Source organism: Mastigoproctus giganteus, chromosome 3 (assembly GCF_048544385.1).
Source record: "Mastigoproctus giganteus isolate SK-2022 chromosome 3, ASM4854438v1, whole genome shotgun sequence".
NCBI lineage: Eukaryota > Metazoa > Arthropoda > Arachnida > Uropygi > Thelyphonidae > Mastigoproctus > Mastigoproctus giganteus.
In genome coordinates, this window is record NC_143577.1 from 177,187,652 (window position 1) to 177,208,096 (window position 20,445).

A 20,445-nucleotide genomic window follows, 5' to 3' on the forward strand; every position below is an offset into this window, starting at 1 on the left:
AAAGTTTTGATAATTAAAGATCAAAGAGCTTGCAGGATAATTCTACACTCTGATATAAAGTTCATAGCAGCACAGACAAGGTTGCCAAAACAATGCAGAGTTCTGTAGAAGCTATTCTAAATGAAAACTTAACATCAGTTAAGTCAACAAGCATTTTGGATGATAATACATGAAAATTAACAAATGAAATAGTTTATTGTTGTTGTATTTAAAACAAATGTCTTAAATAACAAAGCATTGAAGCACCAATAAACACAGTAATTATTGTTGTCACTTTTTATGCTATACTTAATTTTGATATTGTGAAATGATTTTGAAAATCCCGGTGAAGACCCACAGTGTGCCTGCTGAGTCAGCTTTGCTGGCTAAGTTTATATTACTTTCATTATTATATATATATATATATATATATTTTTATAAGAGTTCATTATAAATATTTTGACCATAATAATGGTCAATACATTTAGCACAGACCCATACAGTTTTAGAATTCTTATTTTACTTTATGCAGATTATTACCAGTTGTAGTTTGAGGCCTATGCTGTTTGTAGGCTTGTTTCAATTGCTATCTGTATTGTAAGCAGATTTATTTTTTCTGTTAGCTCATTTGCAGTTTAAGTCTTCTCATCTAGACTAGTTACAAGGCTATGTCCAGGTTTTCAGTTTTCTCATCTGCGGTTTACTAATTTCTTAGTTATTTTATTTATTTATTTATTTTTACATTTACATTTCATTATGTAGAGGTATCTAGATTTATTTTTCACTTTTACAAAGAGGGTGCACCATCTGGAGATATATAGTGGTCTATTTTGAAGTTTTAGGTTTGATGTTGAAGTCTGTCCAGGCAAAATATTGTAATTCAGCCTGTCATAGTAGAGGGCTATAGACTTTCAAACTCTGACCAAGTGGTGAGATTTCAGAGTTATTAAAATGCTGTGCCCCTTTCTTTCACTCACTAAAAGCCTTGTTGTCTTATAAGATGGAGGAGGAAGGAACCACTGCTTTGGATGAAATTCTTTTTAAAATTCCTGCGTAATTAAGGTTTGGCTCAATTTTCAATTAGGCCTAGAATGTAATATTGAATTATGATGTGACTGAGTGTTTATTAGTAATTGGCAAAAAGAGAATAAGTTATTTTGACAAGTTCAGAGAATATTCTATCAGTGTGTTTCCTTTCATCAGTGATTTATGCTCTTCAAATGTGCTTAGTTGACAAAAGAAAGCAAATTTTTTTGCATACAATGTCCCTTCACTGGTGCCTTTCAAATGTCCCTTTTCAAAATCCTTTCATAATACAGAATGCAGTGTAGTGCAGAAATACAATATGATCTTATAGTATGAAGGTGGTGTAATTTCAATCCTATGTGTAATCCAGGCTAATTGGTTAAATCTTATGGCTGGTGTGCCTTAAGTTTTTACTTTTGCATTTTAGTTTTTCTTTAAAGCATAAGTACAGATAAATTAATCTGTATTTTTTTCTTCTTATTTCTTTGTTTTCTCTTTGTCAGTTAACCTTTTTACTGCACTTTCAAGCTCAACTAAATGATCATCACAGACATGAGGAGCCAATGTTTTCATGGCTTCGGCCAGTTGAAAAAGGTAATCTTTATTTTTCCCGCTTGGTCCCTCTGCTTCATGTATCTGCTGGGCCATTAACTCTTTTGGTGCTGGTCCAAGGAAAAATGAATTTTCCTTATTTCCTACATAAGTCAACAAATCAAATGGTACATCATTCTCATTCCAGGGATAAAATTTAATGGATATTGCATCATAGCCATCTTTTTCTCGGTGATCCAAATAAGCCTTCACCTCACTGACATGTGCTGAAGGAATTTTGTATGCGACTCCCCATACACAGTCCTATGAAAAGGAAATGCATTAAAATTATTTTCAAATTAAACATTTAAAATAAGTGTATATATATTTCAGGAATATCATCTTATTTTAAGTTTATTATTTTAATGTAATGTTCTAAGCTATAATTCCATTATTTTATCGAAGTGTCCAGGCATCTTTGGTATTTCTTATTTTGATGCTTCACTTTAACTATAAAATAACTATTTACACTCATTGGGAAAAATCTTTCACTGGACATTGCTAGCCTCAAAGGATCAGCAATGCCTGATGAAATAATTCAGATGAGAACTTTGAATTTATTTTAATAAATGTAATCTGTAGTAGTACCTTCAGCCTGGAAATCAGAAAAGGTTCCCACTCTCCCCATTCATTATTTTTTGGGATGGGATGCATAACATGCCTACCAGAGTTTCTGCTTGAAAGTTAAAATATTACCGAAGTTAATATTCAGTCTTTCTCTGAACAGAGTACAGTAAACCCTCAATTTAATGGATTTCGGATTTAACGGACCAGACAAATAATAATACAGTAATGTACATATTAATCTCGACCATATTATTTTTTTCAGGTTATACAAAACTTCAGTGTTATTATTATTTAAAAATTAATAATTACTATTTCCATTATTGTTTTGATAATTACCTACTTTTATTTTTATAATCAAATTCAGGAAATTGTTTTTTATTCTTTCTGGAAACGTGTTCAAATAACTGTTTTCCCAGATTACAGATATGAGCAGGCTGTGACTTGCGAGCTGAACGTGACTCAGGACACTAAGCTGCAGGTTTACCGACTCGCTTTGTTTCGGTCTCAGTCTGCCTCAACCTATCATGCGGTCAGGTTGTATACAAAGTGTTTCTGTGATTTCTGAATTGTGACTTTATTTATTAAATAATTTTGCAATCCTTACAATTTAAAATGGCATCAATTGATAGAGGAGTTAAAAGAAAGTGTGTGAACTTAAATGTGGCACAGAAATTAGAGCTAATTAAGAAATTAGAACAAGGTGTCTCAGTAGCACGTGTTTGTGAAATTTACGGTGTAAAAAAACAAACTGTTTCTGATATCCGTAAATCAAAGGCCAAATTGCAACATAATTTTATATTAGAGTACTGTATATTGTATTAAAGCTTTTTTTACATTAAAAACAATAAAAAATGCTCTCCCAGATTACATTCGATTTAACGGACTTTCAGTATTAATGGACACCCTTTCTCCCCTATTAGTCAGTTAAATTGAAGGTTTACTGTATGTAGAATTTTAAATAATGAGATTAGGCCACAACAAATCTGATTACTACACCTTCACGCTAGCAAACTAAAATCACAGAGAGAGAGAGAGAGAGAGAGAGAGTTTATTTCAACTAGATGAGTACAATATAGAATTAATTAACACTGCAACTGTCCCATAATGGCCAAAGACCAGGAGCATTATCAGAATGAATTAATTAGTTACACTATTTATAAGATTATAAACTAAATTAATATAACACAGATAAAAGATGTTAAGCCATCAATGTCCAGTCTACTAGAGGAGACCAACCTTTGCTTTCACGAAGGTGACTAGAGTGGTCTCAGATAGTTTTTAAATTCTATGCAATGGGATCAACTGATGATGTTACCAACAGCAAATTCTAAGTGGGAACCATTCAGGGAAGTAATCTTGAAAGCTACTAGGCTTTTTATCTCAACTAAGAAATACTGTTCACTGTTTAGGCCTAAATGGATGTCAGATGAACTAATGAGACTCGTGGCAGATAAGAAAAATACAGGGGGTGCATAAAAATTATCAGGTGACACAGAAAGCTATGGTAGATATAAGCCAGTCTGTAATCAAGTCACAAAGGAGGTTAGACAAGCAAAGTCAGATTATGAGAAATCTTTGGCAAAGGATGCAAAGACGTCTTTACTTATGTAAACTCTAGAAGGAAGGGGAAGAATTAGATTGGTCCGCTTGATATTGATGGTTTAATTGTTGATGATCCTACTGAGGTAGCTGACAAACTGAATGAGTAATTTGCACCTACATTCACACATGAGGAATTCTGTATGGAAGTGGAGGGCAGAAGTTTACCAAACTAGCAGGGAGCTAAATGATTTTATAACAACTCAAAAAAGAGTGCGAAGTGGAGAAGAAATTATTGAAGTTGAACATAAGAAAGGCACCTGGTGTGGATGGGAACTATCGAGTTATATTAAAGGAGGCAGCAAAGAAAGAAGCAAGATGTATCAAATAATGGTGTCACTGGTTAAAGAAGCACTGCAGGATCGTCTCGACAACACTGCACAGTTATAGTTCAGAAACAGCATGGGTTTATTAAGGGGAAATTTTGTCTGACCAATTAGATTGGACAAAACGTTAGAGAGGCAACCAGAGAGGGTAATACTCTTGATCTGGTTATCAGCAGTGATTATTCATGCATTAAGAATTTGCAGATAAAGGAGACACTGGGTGGCACTGATCACAGTGTACTGATGTGGGATTTACTTAAAGATATTACTACCATCAGGGATAAAGGAGAAGGGTTTTTGCTTCCGTAAAGGTGACTACAGTGGGACCAACTGATGATGTTACCAGCAGCAAATTCTAAATGGGAAGAACTCAAGAAAGTAATCATGGAAGCTACTAGGCTTTTCATACCAATTAAGAAATACTGTTCAAGGTTTAGGCCTACATGGATGTCAGATTATCTAATAAGACTCATGGCAGAGAAGAAAAATGCATGGGATGCATATAAATTATCAGGCGATGCAGAAGCCTATGATAGATATAAGCTAGTGTGTAATCAACTCAAAAAGGAAGCTAGGGAAGCGAAGGCAGATTACGAGAAATCTTTGGCAAAGGATGCTAAGAAAAACAGCAAGGACTTCTTTAGTTATATAAACTCTAAAAGGAAGGGGATGAATCAGATTGGTCTACTTGATATCAATGGTCCGACTGTTGATGATACTGCTTAGATAGCTGACAATCTGAATGAGTATTTTTCATCTGCATTCACACATGAAAAGTTATTAAGGGAGGAAAATGCCAGATGTTTATCAAATTGTAACAGGATGTTTAATGATTTTGTAATAACTGAGAGCAAAGTGGAGGAGAAATTGTTGAAGTTAAACGTAAGAAAAGAACCTGGGGTGGATGGGATCTATCCAGTTATGTTACAGGAGGCGGAAAAGGAAGTAAGCAAACCCTTAGTCATAATTATGAGAGTATTCTTGGACTCTGGAAGTCCCCACAGACTGGAGATGTGCAAATGTATCCCCAATACGCAAAGGGGGATCTAAGGGTGTTACAGACCAGTTAGTTTAACTTCTATTTCGGGGAAAATAATGGAGTCAGTGGTTAAAAATGCATTGCAGGATCATCTAGACAAGACTGCAGTAATAATTCAGACACAGCATAGGTTTGTTAAGAGAAAGTCTTGTCTGACAAATTTAATTGAATACTATGATGTGGAGGCGCCTCCGTAGCCAGGTGGGAAGGAGCAGCAGTGCGTAGCACACGCTTCTTGATTAGACCGGGGTTCGAGCCCGTCACCACCAAATACGGAGGATGTGGAAAGGTCAGGGAATGACCACCGCATATCCCGGAGCAATATGGCCTTAGTTGCTAATGCTCCTAAAAACCAAATAACAACAACAACTATGATGTGGTTACAAAGGAACTGAATGCAAAAAATAATTTTGATATCATATACTTGGATTTCAAGAAAGCCTTTGACACTATCGCACATGGAAGACTACTGTACAAATTGGAGCAGTATGGTATTAAGGGTAAGTTGCTACAATGGAAAAAAAGGTGGTTGAGTGAGAGAAGACAGAGAGGGGTAATCAATGTATGCTGCTCTTCGTGGACTAATGTTATTAGTGGAGTCCCACAGGGTTCGTTGTTGGGTCCATTGTTCTTTTGTATATTTATCAATGATATTGATGAAGGTACATCAGGCTTAATGTCGAAGTATGCAAATGATACAAAGGTTAGCAGGGTTGTTAATGACAGTAATAGCAATATGCTACTGCAATAGGATCTAGAAAATTTGGGCAGATGGGCTGAGAAGTGGCAACTGAAGTTTAAAATTGACAAATGCAATGTATTACATATGTGTAGAAGTAACCCCAGAGAAACATACCAGCTGTTTGGTAGTACATTTAGGGTTGTAGAAAATGAAAAAGACCTGGAAGTAATTGTGAAGTCAGATATGAAATTTTACTGAGCAGTGCAGACAGGCTGCCAGAGCAGGTCATGGGGTATTGTCAATGATATACAGAAATTTTGCTAGTAGGGAAAAGGAGATGATTATCCTTTTGTATAAGGTAATGGTCAGGCTACACATTGAGCACTGCGTTCAAATCTGGAGGTCTCATTTTAGGAAGGATGTAGAGTTGCTTGAGCGAGTACAGATTTAAGGTCTGCAAATTGCAGCGTCTCGAAACTAGGCACCTGCGAGGTGATCTAATTGAGGTGTATAAAGCCTTGAATGGGTTGAGCAGGCCCAATTCTGATGGGATTCTTCCTCTTGCTCACATTACGAACCTGAAGGAGCATAAATTCAAATTAAGGAAAGACAGTTATAGGAAAGAAGTGCAGAAATTGGCCTTTAGCCAGTGGTTAGTTGATTGCTGGAACAAACTTCCATCTGTCGTCATGGAAGTTGATAGTTTAATTAATTCAACAAGGAAATGGACAAACGTTTAGAGAGAATGGATGTGTGAAATGGTTGTTTTTTTTTTTTTTTTTTTTTTTTTTTTGGCTGATGCTACATAAGCTTGCTTTCTTGCATCACATGCCTCTACTATGATGTGATCACAAAGGAGTTGGATGCAAAAAATAATTTTTATATCATACACTTGGATTTTAGGAAAGCTTTTGATACTGTTACACATGAAAGACTGCTGTACAAGTTGGAGCAGTATGGCATTAAAGGTAAGTTGCTGCTATAGATAAAGGGATGGTTGAGTGGGAGAAGACAGAGAGTGATAATCAATGGACACTGGGTAGCAATAACCCCCAGAGAAACCTTACCAACTGTGGTACTAGACTCAGGGCATTGGAGAATGAAAAAGACCTGGGGGTAATTGTGCAGTCAGATATGAAGTTTTCTGAGCAGTGGAGATAGGCTGTAAGAGTAGCTCATGGTGTCTTGTCAATGATATACAGGAATTTTTCTAGCAGGGATAAGGAGGTGATTATCCACTTGTATAAGGCAGTGGTCACGCCACACCATGAGTACTGTATACAAGTCTGGAGGCTTCATTTTAGGAAGGATGTAGAGCTGCTGGAATGAGTACAGAGAATGGCAATAAGATTGGTGAATGGAACAAAGTGTTACTGTTACCCAGAAAAGCACAAGTTCTACAAATTGCAGCATCTGGAGACTAGGCACTTTTGAGGTGATCTGATTGAGGTGTATAAGTCCTCAAATGGTTTGAGCCAGCTCAATGCTGATGGGATTCTTCCTCTTGCTCAGATTACTCACCCGAGGGAGTATAAATTCAAATTGAGGATCGATAGTTGTAGAATAGATGTGCAGAAATTTGCCTTTAGCCTGCAGGTGGTTGATTGTTGGAACAAACTTCTATCTGTTTTAGTGGAGATCGACAACTTAAATAAGTTCAAGGAAAACTAGACAAACATTTGGAGTGAATGGATGGGTGAAATATGAGATGGGAAGGGTTTTTTTTTTTTGCTGATGCTATATAAGCTTTCTTTCCTGCATCATATGCCTCTACTAATGCTGATGCTAACAGAGTGCAAAACATATGCAGTAAACTCTGTATAATTCAAAATTCTTTAAAATCCAGCATATTTTACAAAAAAAGAAAATCAATATTTTACAGTCCAGAAATATTAATAAAACAATCCAACACTCTTATATTAACATTTGCATGTCTTTAAAAATCCATGCAAAAAAAAGCACTATTTCAAAACTGTGTGTGTGTGTGTTGGCAAGAAGAATTTAAACTGCATAAATAATGCAGTGGTCTAATTCTCACAGCAGAAAAACTTGTCTTTGCACTGCTTTCAAACATATTAACTTCTCCCAAAGTTTACTGGTCTGTCATAGTAGTCCTATTTTAAATGAGACTGTTATGAGAGCCTGTTTCAGGATTAACTGGGCTCTCGTTAGATAGCAGGTGATCACTAGTGATAATCACCAACAAAACAATTGTAAAGAAGTTGTTCAAAACAGATGTAAATAAGTTGTCAAGAAGTTGTTGAAGCTGCCATGCAGTGAACAAAGTCAGGTTTCAAATTTGTAGCATAGCTAAAGCTATCTGTTAAAAGTAGTGCAATAGCAGAGCAACTAGTTAGAAAGGCAAGTTTGTTCTTCTCTAAGAATTAAGACCATTGCATTATCTATGCAGCTTAAATTGTACTTCATGCAAAAACACATAAAAGGATAAGACAGAGACAGTCATTATATATGTTTGAAGATGTAAATAAGTTTGATTGTTTGTGCTTAATATTTATTGAAATTTGCTCCTTTAAAACTTCTCAATTACTAGGTATTCTTAATCCCCGAGGGTACTGAATTTTGAAGAATTTACAGTATATAGGAAATCAATTGAGTATGAAATGCTGTCCTTTGGTTTGTCATCTATACTAATAAAGAAAAGGCCAAACGCATCTGTGGCATCAAGCAATTCCTAGCAACAGATGAGCTGGTCCAGGGTGGATTAAAGAAGCTAAAACCACATTTGCATAAGTTATTTTGGAGATTATTATATCCTGAAGAGAGATCTTGGATTCTGCAGAATTAAAATGCAATCAATCAACACTTGCCTTCATTTCTAACAGCACTATATAATCTGTATATACAGTAATAATAATGATCCAATTTTTCCATTTCACTAAACTTTGCTAGCAATTTACATTCTTTTATATAATGGTCCTTAAATTATAAAAATAAGTGGTAATGTATAGTAGTGGTGAAACTATAAATTCAGAATTTATAGATTTGAAAACTATAAATTGGATAAATAAGTTATCCAATCTGGTTAGCTTATTCCCACAGGAAGCTCATCCTCATTTGTTTAGTAGCCATACAGCTGGCTACCTACTAAGAGGTTACACAAGGTGAAGAGTGGGTGGGGACTTCAGTTATTTCACCACAAAAGTAGCTTAAAAGATGGAGATCTCCACCTGGTTAGAATAGCCTCAGGGAATAAACATATTACCTTAATTCCCAAGCTCTATTTAGAGTAATGACAGGTAGCAAACAAACAGTTCTGAGCCTGAGTACAAAAAGTTGTAAACGTATTAGTTTATAAATTTCCTTTTTTTAAAATTAAGTACAAAGTGTTCCAATAGTTACATCTAAAAGCTTTCCACAACTGAGAAAATTATCACTGCCACTTGCAAGTTTGAGCACATTTATAATTAAATATTGCATCCAAATATGAGAACCAATGAGAATTAGTGTATAATATTTGTATGCATTGGATAAACTTTTGATCAAAAAAAAATTAACCTTGTTTTATTATTAGCATTCATATGTCAGCATTCTGGTTGTTAATATTTTTAAATTTGAGCAGTTAAACTTGAGTGGTGTGATTTATCAGCTCACACACAATTCAGAGACTGATACTGCTGAATGGTAGGAAATCTCTCACTTGCACTGTTTACAGAGTTGGATCCATACTGTTTTTTTTGGGAAGGAGGGTGGAGAAATTATACGAAAATGATGATTATGTGAATGACAGTAATACAGTTTTGTATTATAAAACCTAGCATTTGTTCCAGTGACTGGAACTCTGTGTGAGAATTCCCCCATGGATTCATTGCTAATTGTTTAATATTTATACTCTACCAATTTATTTTTTTTTTACTTTAGTGGCAGGTTCAGTTAATAGGTGCTTTCTTCACTGAGTTTCTACTACATATAAAACTTTGTCTTCTCTTAGTGATGTACTGTACAGATTTGATCAGCTGTTGTCTCTCCTAGTTCCTGCCTAAGAGTTTTCTGTGCAGTTCCATTCTGGTTGTTAGATTATATCATATTACAACTATTTTCTGTGAAGTGCCAACAGGTGATAAAGAGGACATAGTAACCTTCAATGATTTATCAAACAATCATTTGTAAGAATAAAGAGTTTAATTCTACTATATAAGACAACTGTGAAGACAGACTCGAAGTACTACATCCAGATATCAAGGCCACAAATAAAAAAAAAATAATAAAAAACACACCTTCTTGAAAGAGTTGAAAGGTGAGCAACATACTTTGGTGAAATTCAGAGCCATGATGAGGTATTTTTATACTTGAGGTAACTATTCTGAAGTTTGCAGCTATTCAGAAGTGTGCCACCTAACTACAACTAATTATATCATATTATAGTTTACAGCTATTAAATCCTTTAAAATTTTGTGCCTTTTCAGACTTTGTGCCCAAGACAGGTGCCTCATTTGCTATGCCCTCATTCTGGCTCCGGGCATCCATTCTGCATCCATCTCTTTGTATGGATGCAGAACAGCATCCATACAGATTTAACGGTAGATTTACTGTTCATAACTTGCCGCCATTGTTATACGACACAACGTTATATCCCGAACAAGATAGCTTAAGCTTAGTATAGTACAGTATATAATATAATATTGTAAATTAATCAGTAAAATCTATTAATTTTGTTAAACTTCGTTGTCAATTAAATTGTACTTTTAATTAAATACATATAATGACTTAGATTACAAACGTAACATAATTAATTAATATATAACTTGATACAGAAGATATATAAACGAAACTCATAGATAATACTTGATACTGAAAAACATATATAGTGTTATAACTGTGTTGGGATACAAGTTTAGGGTTATAATTTTGTACTGAAATTGAAATTAAATCGAAATCATGACTCAGACCATAGTAGTAAAGCAAAAGGCTCAAGCTAATGGGAGTGCTGTGGCTCAAGGAAAAACTAAGGGGGCAGTTGCCCTCTGAATCACAGTCTTTTAAAATGCACTGCTTGCATGTTTGTGGAGAAATCGGGTACGGGACATGATATTGCCATGGGGGATGTCTTTGTGTGTGCGCGATGCAAGGAGTGTAACAAAATCAGGCAACAACTCAGCGTTGTTATGGGCCTATATGAGAGCTTGAAGGACAGAGTGGATGCCCTGGAAGGATCTAAATTGAGGGGCCCCATCAAGCTCTCAGCTGTCCACATTAACGCCAGAGCTTGCACTTGCCCATCACGCAACACAGCGGCAACCCCCAAGGCAGAATGCACTGGTCCTACCGGAACTAGTAGTGGTTGGTGACTCTATTGTCAGGGAAACGGGGAACATGCTTTGTAAAAAGGATAGGTGGAACAGGACCAGGGCATGTCTGCCAGGGGCAAAGGTTGATGACTGTGTAGAGCAGATATCATCTTTTAAGGGCACAAAAGGTGATATAATTGTACACGTTGGCACTAATGATATTAAGAGTAGGAGACTCTTAATATCATTAGTGCAATACAGGTCACTGTTGAAAAAAAGCCGTGAATTAGGGTTGAATTTGAAAGTGTCTGCAATTCTGCCCAGACACGATAGGAGGGAGTATATGATGACAGCCTTGTCGATCAATTTGGCCCTGGAAAGATTGTGCAAGGTTCAAGGGGTAGAATTTTTTTCAGCCTGATCTGTACTTGTTAACAGGAGAGACTGCTTCTACAGGGATGGGATACACTTAAATAGAAAGGGTACAAGAATATTTGCTGATGCTATCGAGGCATTGTTAGGTGGGCCAGAAAACTACTAGCTTGGGGGATACAAGGGCTAATAGATTAACGGTAGCCACTGGCAGAGGTGAAAGTGATTCTTGCACTGCTTCTATTGGTATGAGCAGAAGCCTGGAAAACAAGATGCAGGACATTTCAGAGACTGCTGGGAGTCATTGTGGTACAAGTAAACACATGGGTTGTGTTAGGGTAGCTAAGAATAGGAACAGGTGCATGTATACTTGTGTGTGCACCAATGCTAGGAGTTTGGTAAATAAATTTGATGAATTTGAGGTATTGCTCAAAGCATCAAAGGCGGATATTGTTGGGATATCAGAGATGTGGTGTCACACAGATATAAGGAATGCAGAACTGGAATTTGGAGAGTACAATGTGTACAGAAAGGATAGGAAGGGAGGAGGGGTTATTTTATTTTTTTTTATGAAAACCCCAAACACGAAAGGTATCAAAAACATATAGTACTTAGTACCGTGCATGGGTTGAAGGAGAAGTATGGGGGGGAGGGGGATGCAGGAAACTTTGCTCTAGAGACTAAACATGGGTTTCACCAATTCAAGCCTCCAATAAGTAAAGTGGTGGTATTTCACCGATTGATGAACGTCATCTACCACCTACAATGCTATTAGTTAAGAAACACAAAAAATCCAAGGAAGTGAAGCCAGTCGACATCGCTGGACAGTGCAGTGTCGAGTCAGTTTGGTGTGACACAAGCATTGGGAGATCAAAATTGAGAGTAGGAGTGTGCTATAGGCCTAATGACTCTGATGAGTATAATAAGAAAATGTACAGGGAAATAGAGTGGGCCAGTAAATCAAAGAGTCTTATAATAGGGGATTTTAATTTCCCAGGTATTGACTGGAATTATTTCTTGGATTTATTGGATGATTGTTTTCTACATCAGCATGTTCGGGAGGCAACTAGAGGGAGTAATATTCTTGATTTTATTATCAGTAGTGATTCTTCATGCATTAAAAATCTGCAGATAAAGGAACCACTACGTGGCAGTGATCACAGTGTGCTGAAGTGGGATTTACTCAAAGAGATAACTACCTCTTTGAGAGCTTCCTTGGACTCAGGGGAAGTACCCATGGACTGGAGATGTGCAAATGTGACCCCAATTCACAAAGGAGGATCAAAGGGCGACACAAGTGATTATAGAACTGTTAGTTTAACTTCTGTTCCCGGAAAATTAATGGAGGCACTGGTTAAAGAAGCACTGCAGGATCATCTAGACAAGACTTCAGTTATAGCTCAGACACAGCATGGTTTTGTTAAGGGTAAGTCTTGCCTGACCAATTTGATTGGATACTATGATGCAGTCACAAAAGAACTGGATCCAAGTATTATATACTTGGATCTTAGAAAGGCTTTTGATACTGTTGCACATGGAAGACTGCTGCACAAATTGGAGCAGTGTGGCATTGGAGGCAAATTGCTGCTATGGATAAAGGGGTGGTTGAGGGGGAGAAGACAGAGTGGTAATCAATGGACACTGCTCATCGTGGACTAATGTTATTAGTGGAGTCCCTCAGTGTTCAATACTGGGTCCATTATTGTTTTCTGTATTTATAAGTGATATTGATGATGGTATATCAAGCTTAATGTCCAAGTTTGCAGACGATAGGAAGGTTGGCAGGGTTGTCAAGGACACTACTGACACTATGCTACTGCAACAGGATCTGGAAAGGTTGAGCAGATGGGCTGAGAGGTGGCAAATGAAGTTTAACATTGACAAATGTAAAGTACTACATATGGGAAACAGCAACCCCAGGGCAACGTATCAACTCTACACTGACAGTGGTAGAGAATGAAAGGGACCTGGGGGTGGTTGTGCAGGCAGATTTTTCTGAGCAGTGCAGATGGGCTGCAAGAGTAGCTCATGGTGTATTGTCGATGATATATAGGAATTTTTCTAGCAGGGATAAGGAGGTGATTATTCCCTTGTATAAGGCAATGGTCAGGCCACACCTAGAGTACTGTATACAGGTCTGGTGGCCTCATTTCAAGAAGGATGTAGAAATGCTGGAACAAGTACAGAGAAGGGCAACAAGATTAGTGAATGGAACAAAGGGGTGCTCTTACGAAGAAAGGCTTAAATTTTGCAAATTACAGTGTCTGGAGACTAGGCACCAGCGAGGTGATCTGATAGAGGTGTATAAAGCCTTGAATGGTTTGAGCATACTCGGTGCTGATGGGATTCTTCCTCTTGCTCAGAATGATCGCCTGAGAGGGCATAAATTCAAATTGAGGAAGGACAGATGTAGGATAGATGTGAGGAAATTTGCCTTTAGCCAGCGGGTGGTTGATTGGTGGAACAGACTTCCATCCCTTGTCGTGGAAGTTGATAGCCTAAATAAGTTTAAGGCTCAGCTGGACAGGTATTTCGAACAAACAGAGGGGTTAAGTGGAAGTGGTTATTTTTTATTTATTTATTTATATTTTATTTATTTTTTTTTGGCTGATGCTGCATAAGCTTGCTTTCTTGCATCAAATGTCTCTACTAATGCTACCATCAGGGGTAAAGGGAAGGGTTTTTGCTTTCGTAAAGGCGACTACGATGGTCTGTGACAGTATTTAAATTCTATACAGTGGGACCAACTGATGATGTTACCAACATCAAATTCAAAATGGGAAGCATTCAAAGAACTTATCTTGGAAGCTACTAGGCTTTACATACCAACTAAGAAATATTGTTCAAGGTTTAGGCCTAAATGGATGTAAGATGAACTAATGAGACACATGGCAGAGAAGAAAAATGCAAGGGATACATATAAATTAACACATGACACCATGAAGTGGAAGTTTTTTTTTTTTTTTGGCTGATGCTGCATAAGTTTGCGTTCTTGCATTATATGCCTCTACTAATGCTAATTTCAGTTTTAAGGCATTTTAGTTTTGCACTCCACATGCCCTTGATTTTTAAGTCCTCCAACTCCATTTCAAATTTTGCTTCAAGTGAGCTAAAAGTTAAACAGCCGCAGTTACATGTTCAAAGAGCGGCATGCAGCTTGCAGGCTGCAGGTTGCCGACCTCTGACCTAGGCATATCAACCAAGGAGGGTAGACAAAGCAGTGGCATCTGCCAATTACTGCTTTCTTCCTGTCCAGTTGTTGAAATATGGGAATCACAACTTGTCAATCACTGCTTTCCCACTGTTTTGCTTGCCGTCATGTTGGAGGGTGTACACCGTTCTGGAGTTTTACAGTGATATTTATTTGATCTTGAGCGTGCCGTGCACTACAAATACACAGGTAAATAATTACATAGTTCATTTCCTGATTAGATATCGACCAGTGTGTTTTGACAGGCGTGTCTTTTACGTATAAAGGATTTGACTTACTCCATATACCTCTACATTTTATGTAGAAAAGGGTGCATGGGGGGTAGGCGAAGCCCCTCCTAGTAGATATTAAAGAAATTCAACATTGGTCCTGCAATGGAGTAATGTTGAATGATGATAAGCAGTTTCAAAAAGAAATGATTAATAATACCCATATAAGTAGCTTTTAATTAATATATGTGCACTGACAGTGGTAGAGAATGAAACTGTCTTATGTAAAATTGTGTTTTTTTTTTTTTTTTTTAACTAACCTTCATGTTGACTATTTATCCTGTGTGATATGAATGACATTATTTTACTTAATGCTTTGCCTTTGTAAATCCCTCTGGTCTTGGCCATACACAGTTTATTCTGAATTAACATTATGTCCCATAATATTTCTGTTACTAATAAATGGATATTTATTTGTATTAATGTTGTCCTCCTGTCTCTTCTATTGCAGACTTGAGATTGTGCAGGCCTTTGACTGTGCAAATGATAATTTAAAGTAATGCAAATAAAATGGGATTTTTTCTCATTATTTTCCACACTTTAATGCTAGATTAATGAAAAAAAATTGAATCCTACAATCCTATAATATTTCTTCATGCCGTTAAGGAATAAATTAGCATTGCTAATGCATTCCTTGTTGGCATGAAGAAATCCTTTCTGTTAATTGTAGGAATCAATTTTTTTCATTAATCTAGCATTAAAGTGTGGAAAATAATGAGAAGACATCCCATTTTATTTGCATGACTTTAAATTATGATTGGCACAGTCAAAAGCCTGCACAACCTGAAGTCTGCATTATGCAGACTTCGCAATAACAAGCCGACTATTTATTTTTACTACATCGTGAGACTCAAGTTTGATGTGCATGCACATGTAGAATTAATCCGAATTAAAACCTGTCCTTGGAAATCTTTCAATAGTTTAATACATATAGGCTATTGATTTATCGGAATATTCAAGATAAAGAAAAATGACATGCATTTGTTTATTATTATTATTATTAGCCAAAAAAAAAAAAAAAAAAAAAAATTTAGCTACCCTGAGTGAGAGAGAAAGAGATGATATCCATCTCAGGACCTTGGGTGTGCCAAGCACATATTCACCAGATGTGAGCCCCTGGGATTACGTGATATTTATTTAATATTTTTTGAACTGAAAGAAAGCAAGAAAATAAAAACACAAAAGAGGAAAAGAGAAAATAAAAAATGTAGGTTAGGTATTATTTGTACAACTATTACTACAAAGTATAACAGAATATACAGTGAAATCTCGTTAATACAAAGTTCAAGGGATCTAAATTTTCACGTTTTGTAATAACGAGGTTTGAGTGACAAGGTCCCCCAAAAGTGTCAAAATTTTACCGTTTATTTTTTTATTTTTTTGGTACCTTTATTTTTATTATTCTTAGATATACCTACTGTATATCTAAGAATAATAAAATAAAATAAAAACAAAAGCCTTGTCGAACAATACAGTAATAGGAAAAACATATTTTTTAAAGATTTTATTTTATTTGTAAGATAAACTAAGAGAAAAGCAATATTAACGGAAATAAAAATATTGTACAGTATATATTTTGATGTATACAATATTTTAGTATCACAGTAAAAAGAATTACAATCTTAATATAAAAGGAGACATACAAAACCATTAACTTTTTAATAAATTAATTAATTTAAAGAAAGAATCCAATGTTCTTTGCACAGTTTTTGTCCTATATGCATTTTTAACTACAGCACAGACATTGTTTGTTTGTTTGTTTGTTTGTTATTTAGTTTTTAGGAGCATTAGCAGCTAAGGCCATATTGCTCTGGGGGGATATGTGGTGGTCATTCCCTGACCTTTCCGCATCCTCTGTACTTGGTGGGCACGGGCTCAAACCCCAGCGCCAGCACAGACATTATCAAATGCAATAGTTGTTTCTTTATCAATGTTACTGCAGGCCAACACATTCTCTATTATGTTCAATGCATTTTGGGTATCTTTTTTGGATGGCAGTATGTGTGCTTCTTCACTTTCGCTGTTGCTGGTAACAAAAACATCATCGTTTTGTTTGGTACCCAGCAGCTCTTCTGTTGTTGGCATTGCAGTGGTAGCAACTTCATCATCCACCTTCACAAACTCCTCAACTTTGCCAATAAAATCCATATGCTCCTTCAAATTCCTCCATTCCTCACTGTTGCTATCACATTCGTCTGCTCGACCATGTTTTTTGATGATGTTCTCTCCAAAGTCACTCTTTCTGAAGCAGTTGATTATTACACTTGATGTAATACTTTCCCAAGCAATAACAAGATTATGGATAGCATCCAAGACATTCCAATTTGGCTGAAAATTGTTCCCTCCTATGTTGTGGATCAAGTACCTTATCAGGTGGGTTCTATATGCTCTCTTGAGGTTATAAATAATGCCTTGATCCAGCGGTTGCATTAAACTGGTGGTATTTGGGGGAGGGGGTTAAAAACAACAGCCATATATTTGTCAACTTAAGTGTGTCGGCAGAATGTGCTGCCGACACACTTAAGTTGACAAATTCTAGTTGGCTAGAATCATCAAAATGTTCCTTTTTTCTGAAACCATTTTTCTGTCCAATTTTGATAACCAAGACTGAAAAATTTTGACCATAAGCCAAGCACTTCTATTGGCCTCATAATCACAGGGAAGTGGTTAACTGCTTTAAAACATCTTGGCTTGGAAAACTTACCAATCTTAAGTGGGCATAGTTTTGTACTGCCATCTGAATTGCAGAATAACAGAACAGTGAGTCTTTGTTTACTTAATTTTCCACCATGACAAGACTCTCTTCGAACAGCAAATGTTTTGTTTGGCAGGAAATTATAAAATAAACCTGTCTTGTCAAGATTAAAAATATCCTTTGCCTCATATTTTTCAAGGATGGACCGTATGGAACACAACCAGTCTGTAGCCTTTTCTTTGTCGACTAATCCAGACTCACCACAAGCATTTTGCGAAACCAAGTTATTCCTGTCTTTAAATCTTTGGAGCCAGCCACTGCTGCATTTGAAGTTGCTAATCCCATGTTGCTGAGCTAGATAATTTGCCTTTTCTTGCAAAATTGGACCCAATATTGGCAAATTGGATGCATGCATTTTTTGATACCACTCGAAAAGTTTTGTTTCAAGCTCCTCGCGTTTTGCACCACAAATTCGTTTCCTGTTTTTCATATCTGCTCCAGTGTCATGCACTTCTTCAAGTCTTTTTCGATTTTTCAGTATTGTAGATAAAGTAGGTAAAAGGACGTTGCATTCCTTTGCAATGTCCATTTTGCTTCTTTCCATCCTATCAGCCTCTTGTATAATTTTTAGTTTAATTTCCAGGCTTAATTCTGTCCATCTACGTTTTGTCGCCATAACACTGCTAGATAAGATTTAATATAAACAAAAGACATCAGCTCAAATAAAATGACACAAAAAATAGATTGCTGTATATGGTATGAAAACTCTTTGAACTGGGGTAACAATTGCAACTGACCTTATTCCCGTGGGGAACGGGGGAGTACATGTAAACAACTTAGAAAAACTTTTTATTATTTTGTTAATTTAACAACTCATCTTTCAGAAAGATGTTTCTCAGAGTGCACTTGACATTGTAACTACCATAAACTGCTTTTGTTTACACAAAGCTAATTTCTAACAAGTCAGTTCCATCTTTAAGGAAGTAGGGAGCCAGGTGGCCGGGGGCAATAATCGGATTGCACTGCCAAGATTTGTATTAAATATACAAAATGACAATATTTATTTCTCACGGGGTGAAAAAGAACTTTGTAATACATATTAACCGAATTTTGTAATAAACGAATATGTTTACATAGAAAAGCCTATCCTTTCGCAGGAGAATGTTGTGTGTGCTTCATATAAACGAGTACTTTGTATAAACCGAGTTTGTATTAATGAGATTTTACTGTAATTAACAAAGCATTATTAAATGAATAATTGTAATTTATCCCCTCAGTAATGTATACATTAGAAAAAGTACATAACTTTTTTAGGAGGAAAAGTTATATTTACCTCAGGATTAGATGAAGGGACTAGTGTGACTACTCTTCCAGGCTTAAAAACAAAAATTATAAAAATTAATCAAAAATTCAAGTAAAGTATGATATGTATTTTCTGAATTAGAGCAATATAATAATTGAAAGCAATTTCTGGAAAATGTCATGTAATTAACAAAACATTTCCAACTGAAGTGCAAGTTTTCCATTACATAAGTCAACTTTTATAATACAAAAACTATAAGAAAACATATTATATGGACAAAGATGAACCTACTAGGTAACAGAGGAAGAAATCATTCATTCATTTTCTTATACTTAATAGTACAAATAGGCAGCAAGTAAAAAATATATTTTTTCAGGCCATTAACTAGTGGCTTGTTCATCCGTACATATGCAACTTTTTTAAATTGTTATTTTTTAAAGTTTGTAAATGAAATCAAATCCTCTTGTATACTTTTGCACCAGTATTCTCTAACTGGTTACACACTATTTTCTGCATTTTTAATTTCATTTTGATACAGTATACTCTCAATTATCTTGACTAATGGAGGGGAGGCTAATGCATGGGGGTTAATGCTTGGCTAATGCATGGATAATTGAAGAACATGAATAATCTGAACTTCTGCTTAATCTAACCATAGTGGATCCTACTGTATATTCATACATGTTATTTAATCAGATAATCTATAATTTTTGCTTGTTTTTGAGACTCCCTGAGCGTTTACCTAATGTCAGTAGTGCTGTGCTGTGATTTGATGTGCCTGTTAAATTCTTTTTCTTCACTTCTTCCTCTTGGGGTTGATTAGCAGCAGAGGTAACAATATCTGCATTGCTCAACATATTGAAATCCTGATTTATGTGAATTAGGATTTCTTTGTCAACATTTTCAAACCTTCTAAATCTAACAGGATGCAAATCGGGTTAAATCCATTATCTCAGATATTTCACTTGCATATTCTTCATTAGAACTTGATAAATCTTCTACATTTAGAATTTTCCTCCAGGATCAAGTGATACTGGTTTTAGTATCACTAGAGTCACACCATAAATAGCAATCTAGTACTGTAATTTTTTTCCAGAATGCTATTGAAGTTGTCATCTTCATTAGCAAGAGTTCCGAGAGACCAGCATGATAATGTCATTTCATTGATGAAAATACTCCTTGATCCATGGGCTGATTTATGGATGTAACATTTGGGGGCAAAAATTTTACAAGCATGAGACCATTGTCTGATTTCAGTATGCTTTCATTTGGATGCAAACAAGCATTGTCTAATATTGCTTTTTGTGACAATCCTTATCTTTCAGAAAAGACTGAACTTGTGAAATCCATTTGCTTTAACAAAAAAAATCTTCAAAAATCTCTCTATTTATGCAAACTCCTTTCTGATTATAATAATGCACAGGAAGATTTTTATCTTCTTCATTGCCCTTAAATGATCTTGGGTTTTTTTTTTTTTATTTTGCTTTTCCAGTCACCAAAAGTTGTTTTATGGTTTCCCGATGCATTTCCCACCACAAGA

At 35.9% G+C, this 20,445-nt stretch overlaps 1 protein-coding gene across 1 annotated transcript in view; it reads right to left on the reverse strand.

Moving 5' to 3' along the window:
• Nucleotides 1-461: 461 nt before the first annotated feature.
• Nucleotides 462-20,445, reverse strand: part of LOC150088436 (putative glutathione-specific gamma-glutamylcyclotransferase 2) — a 34,291-nt gene continuing 14,307 nt past the window's right edge. The window contains exons 2-3 of the mRNA XM_090370775.1: nucleotides 18,936-18,977; nucleotides 462-1,860 (exon numbers count right to left, since the gene is read on the reverse strand). Of these exons, the coding sequence (XP_090226901.1) occupies nucleotides 1,483-1,860; nucleotides 18,936-18,977 (420 nt within the window). The 3' untranslated portion in view covers nucleotides 462-1,482. The remainder of the gene's footprint in view (nucleotides 1,861-18,935; nucleotides 18,978-20,445) is intronic.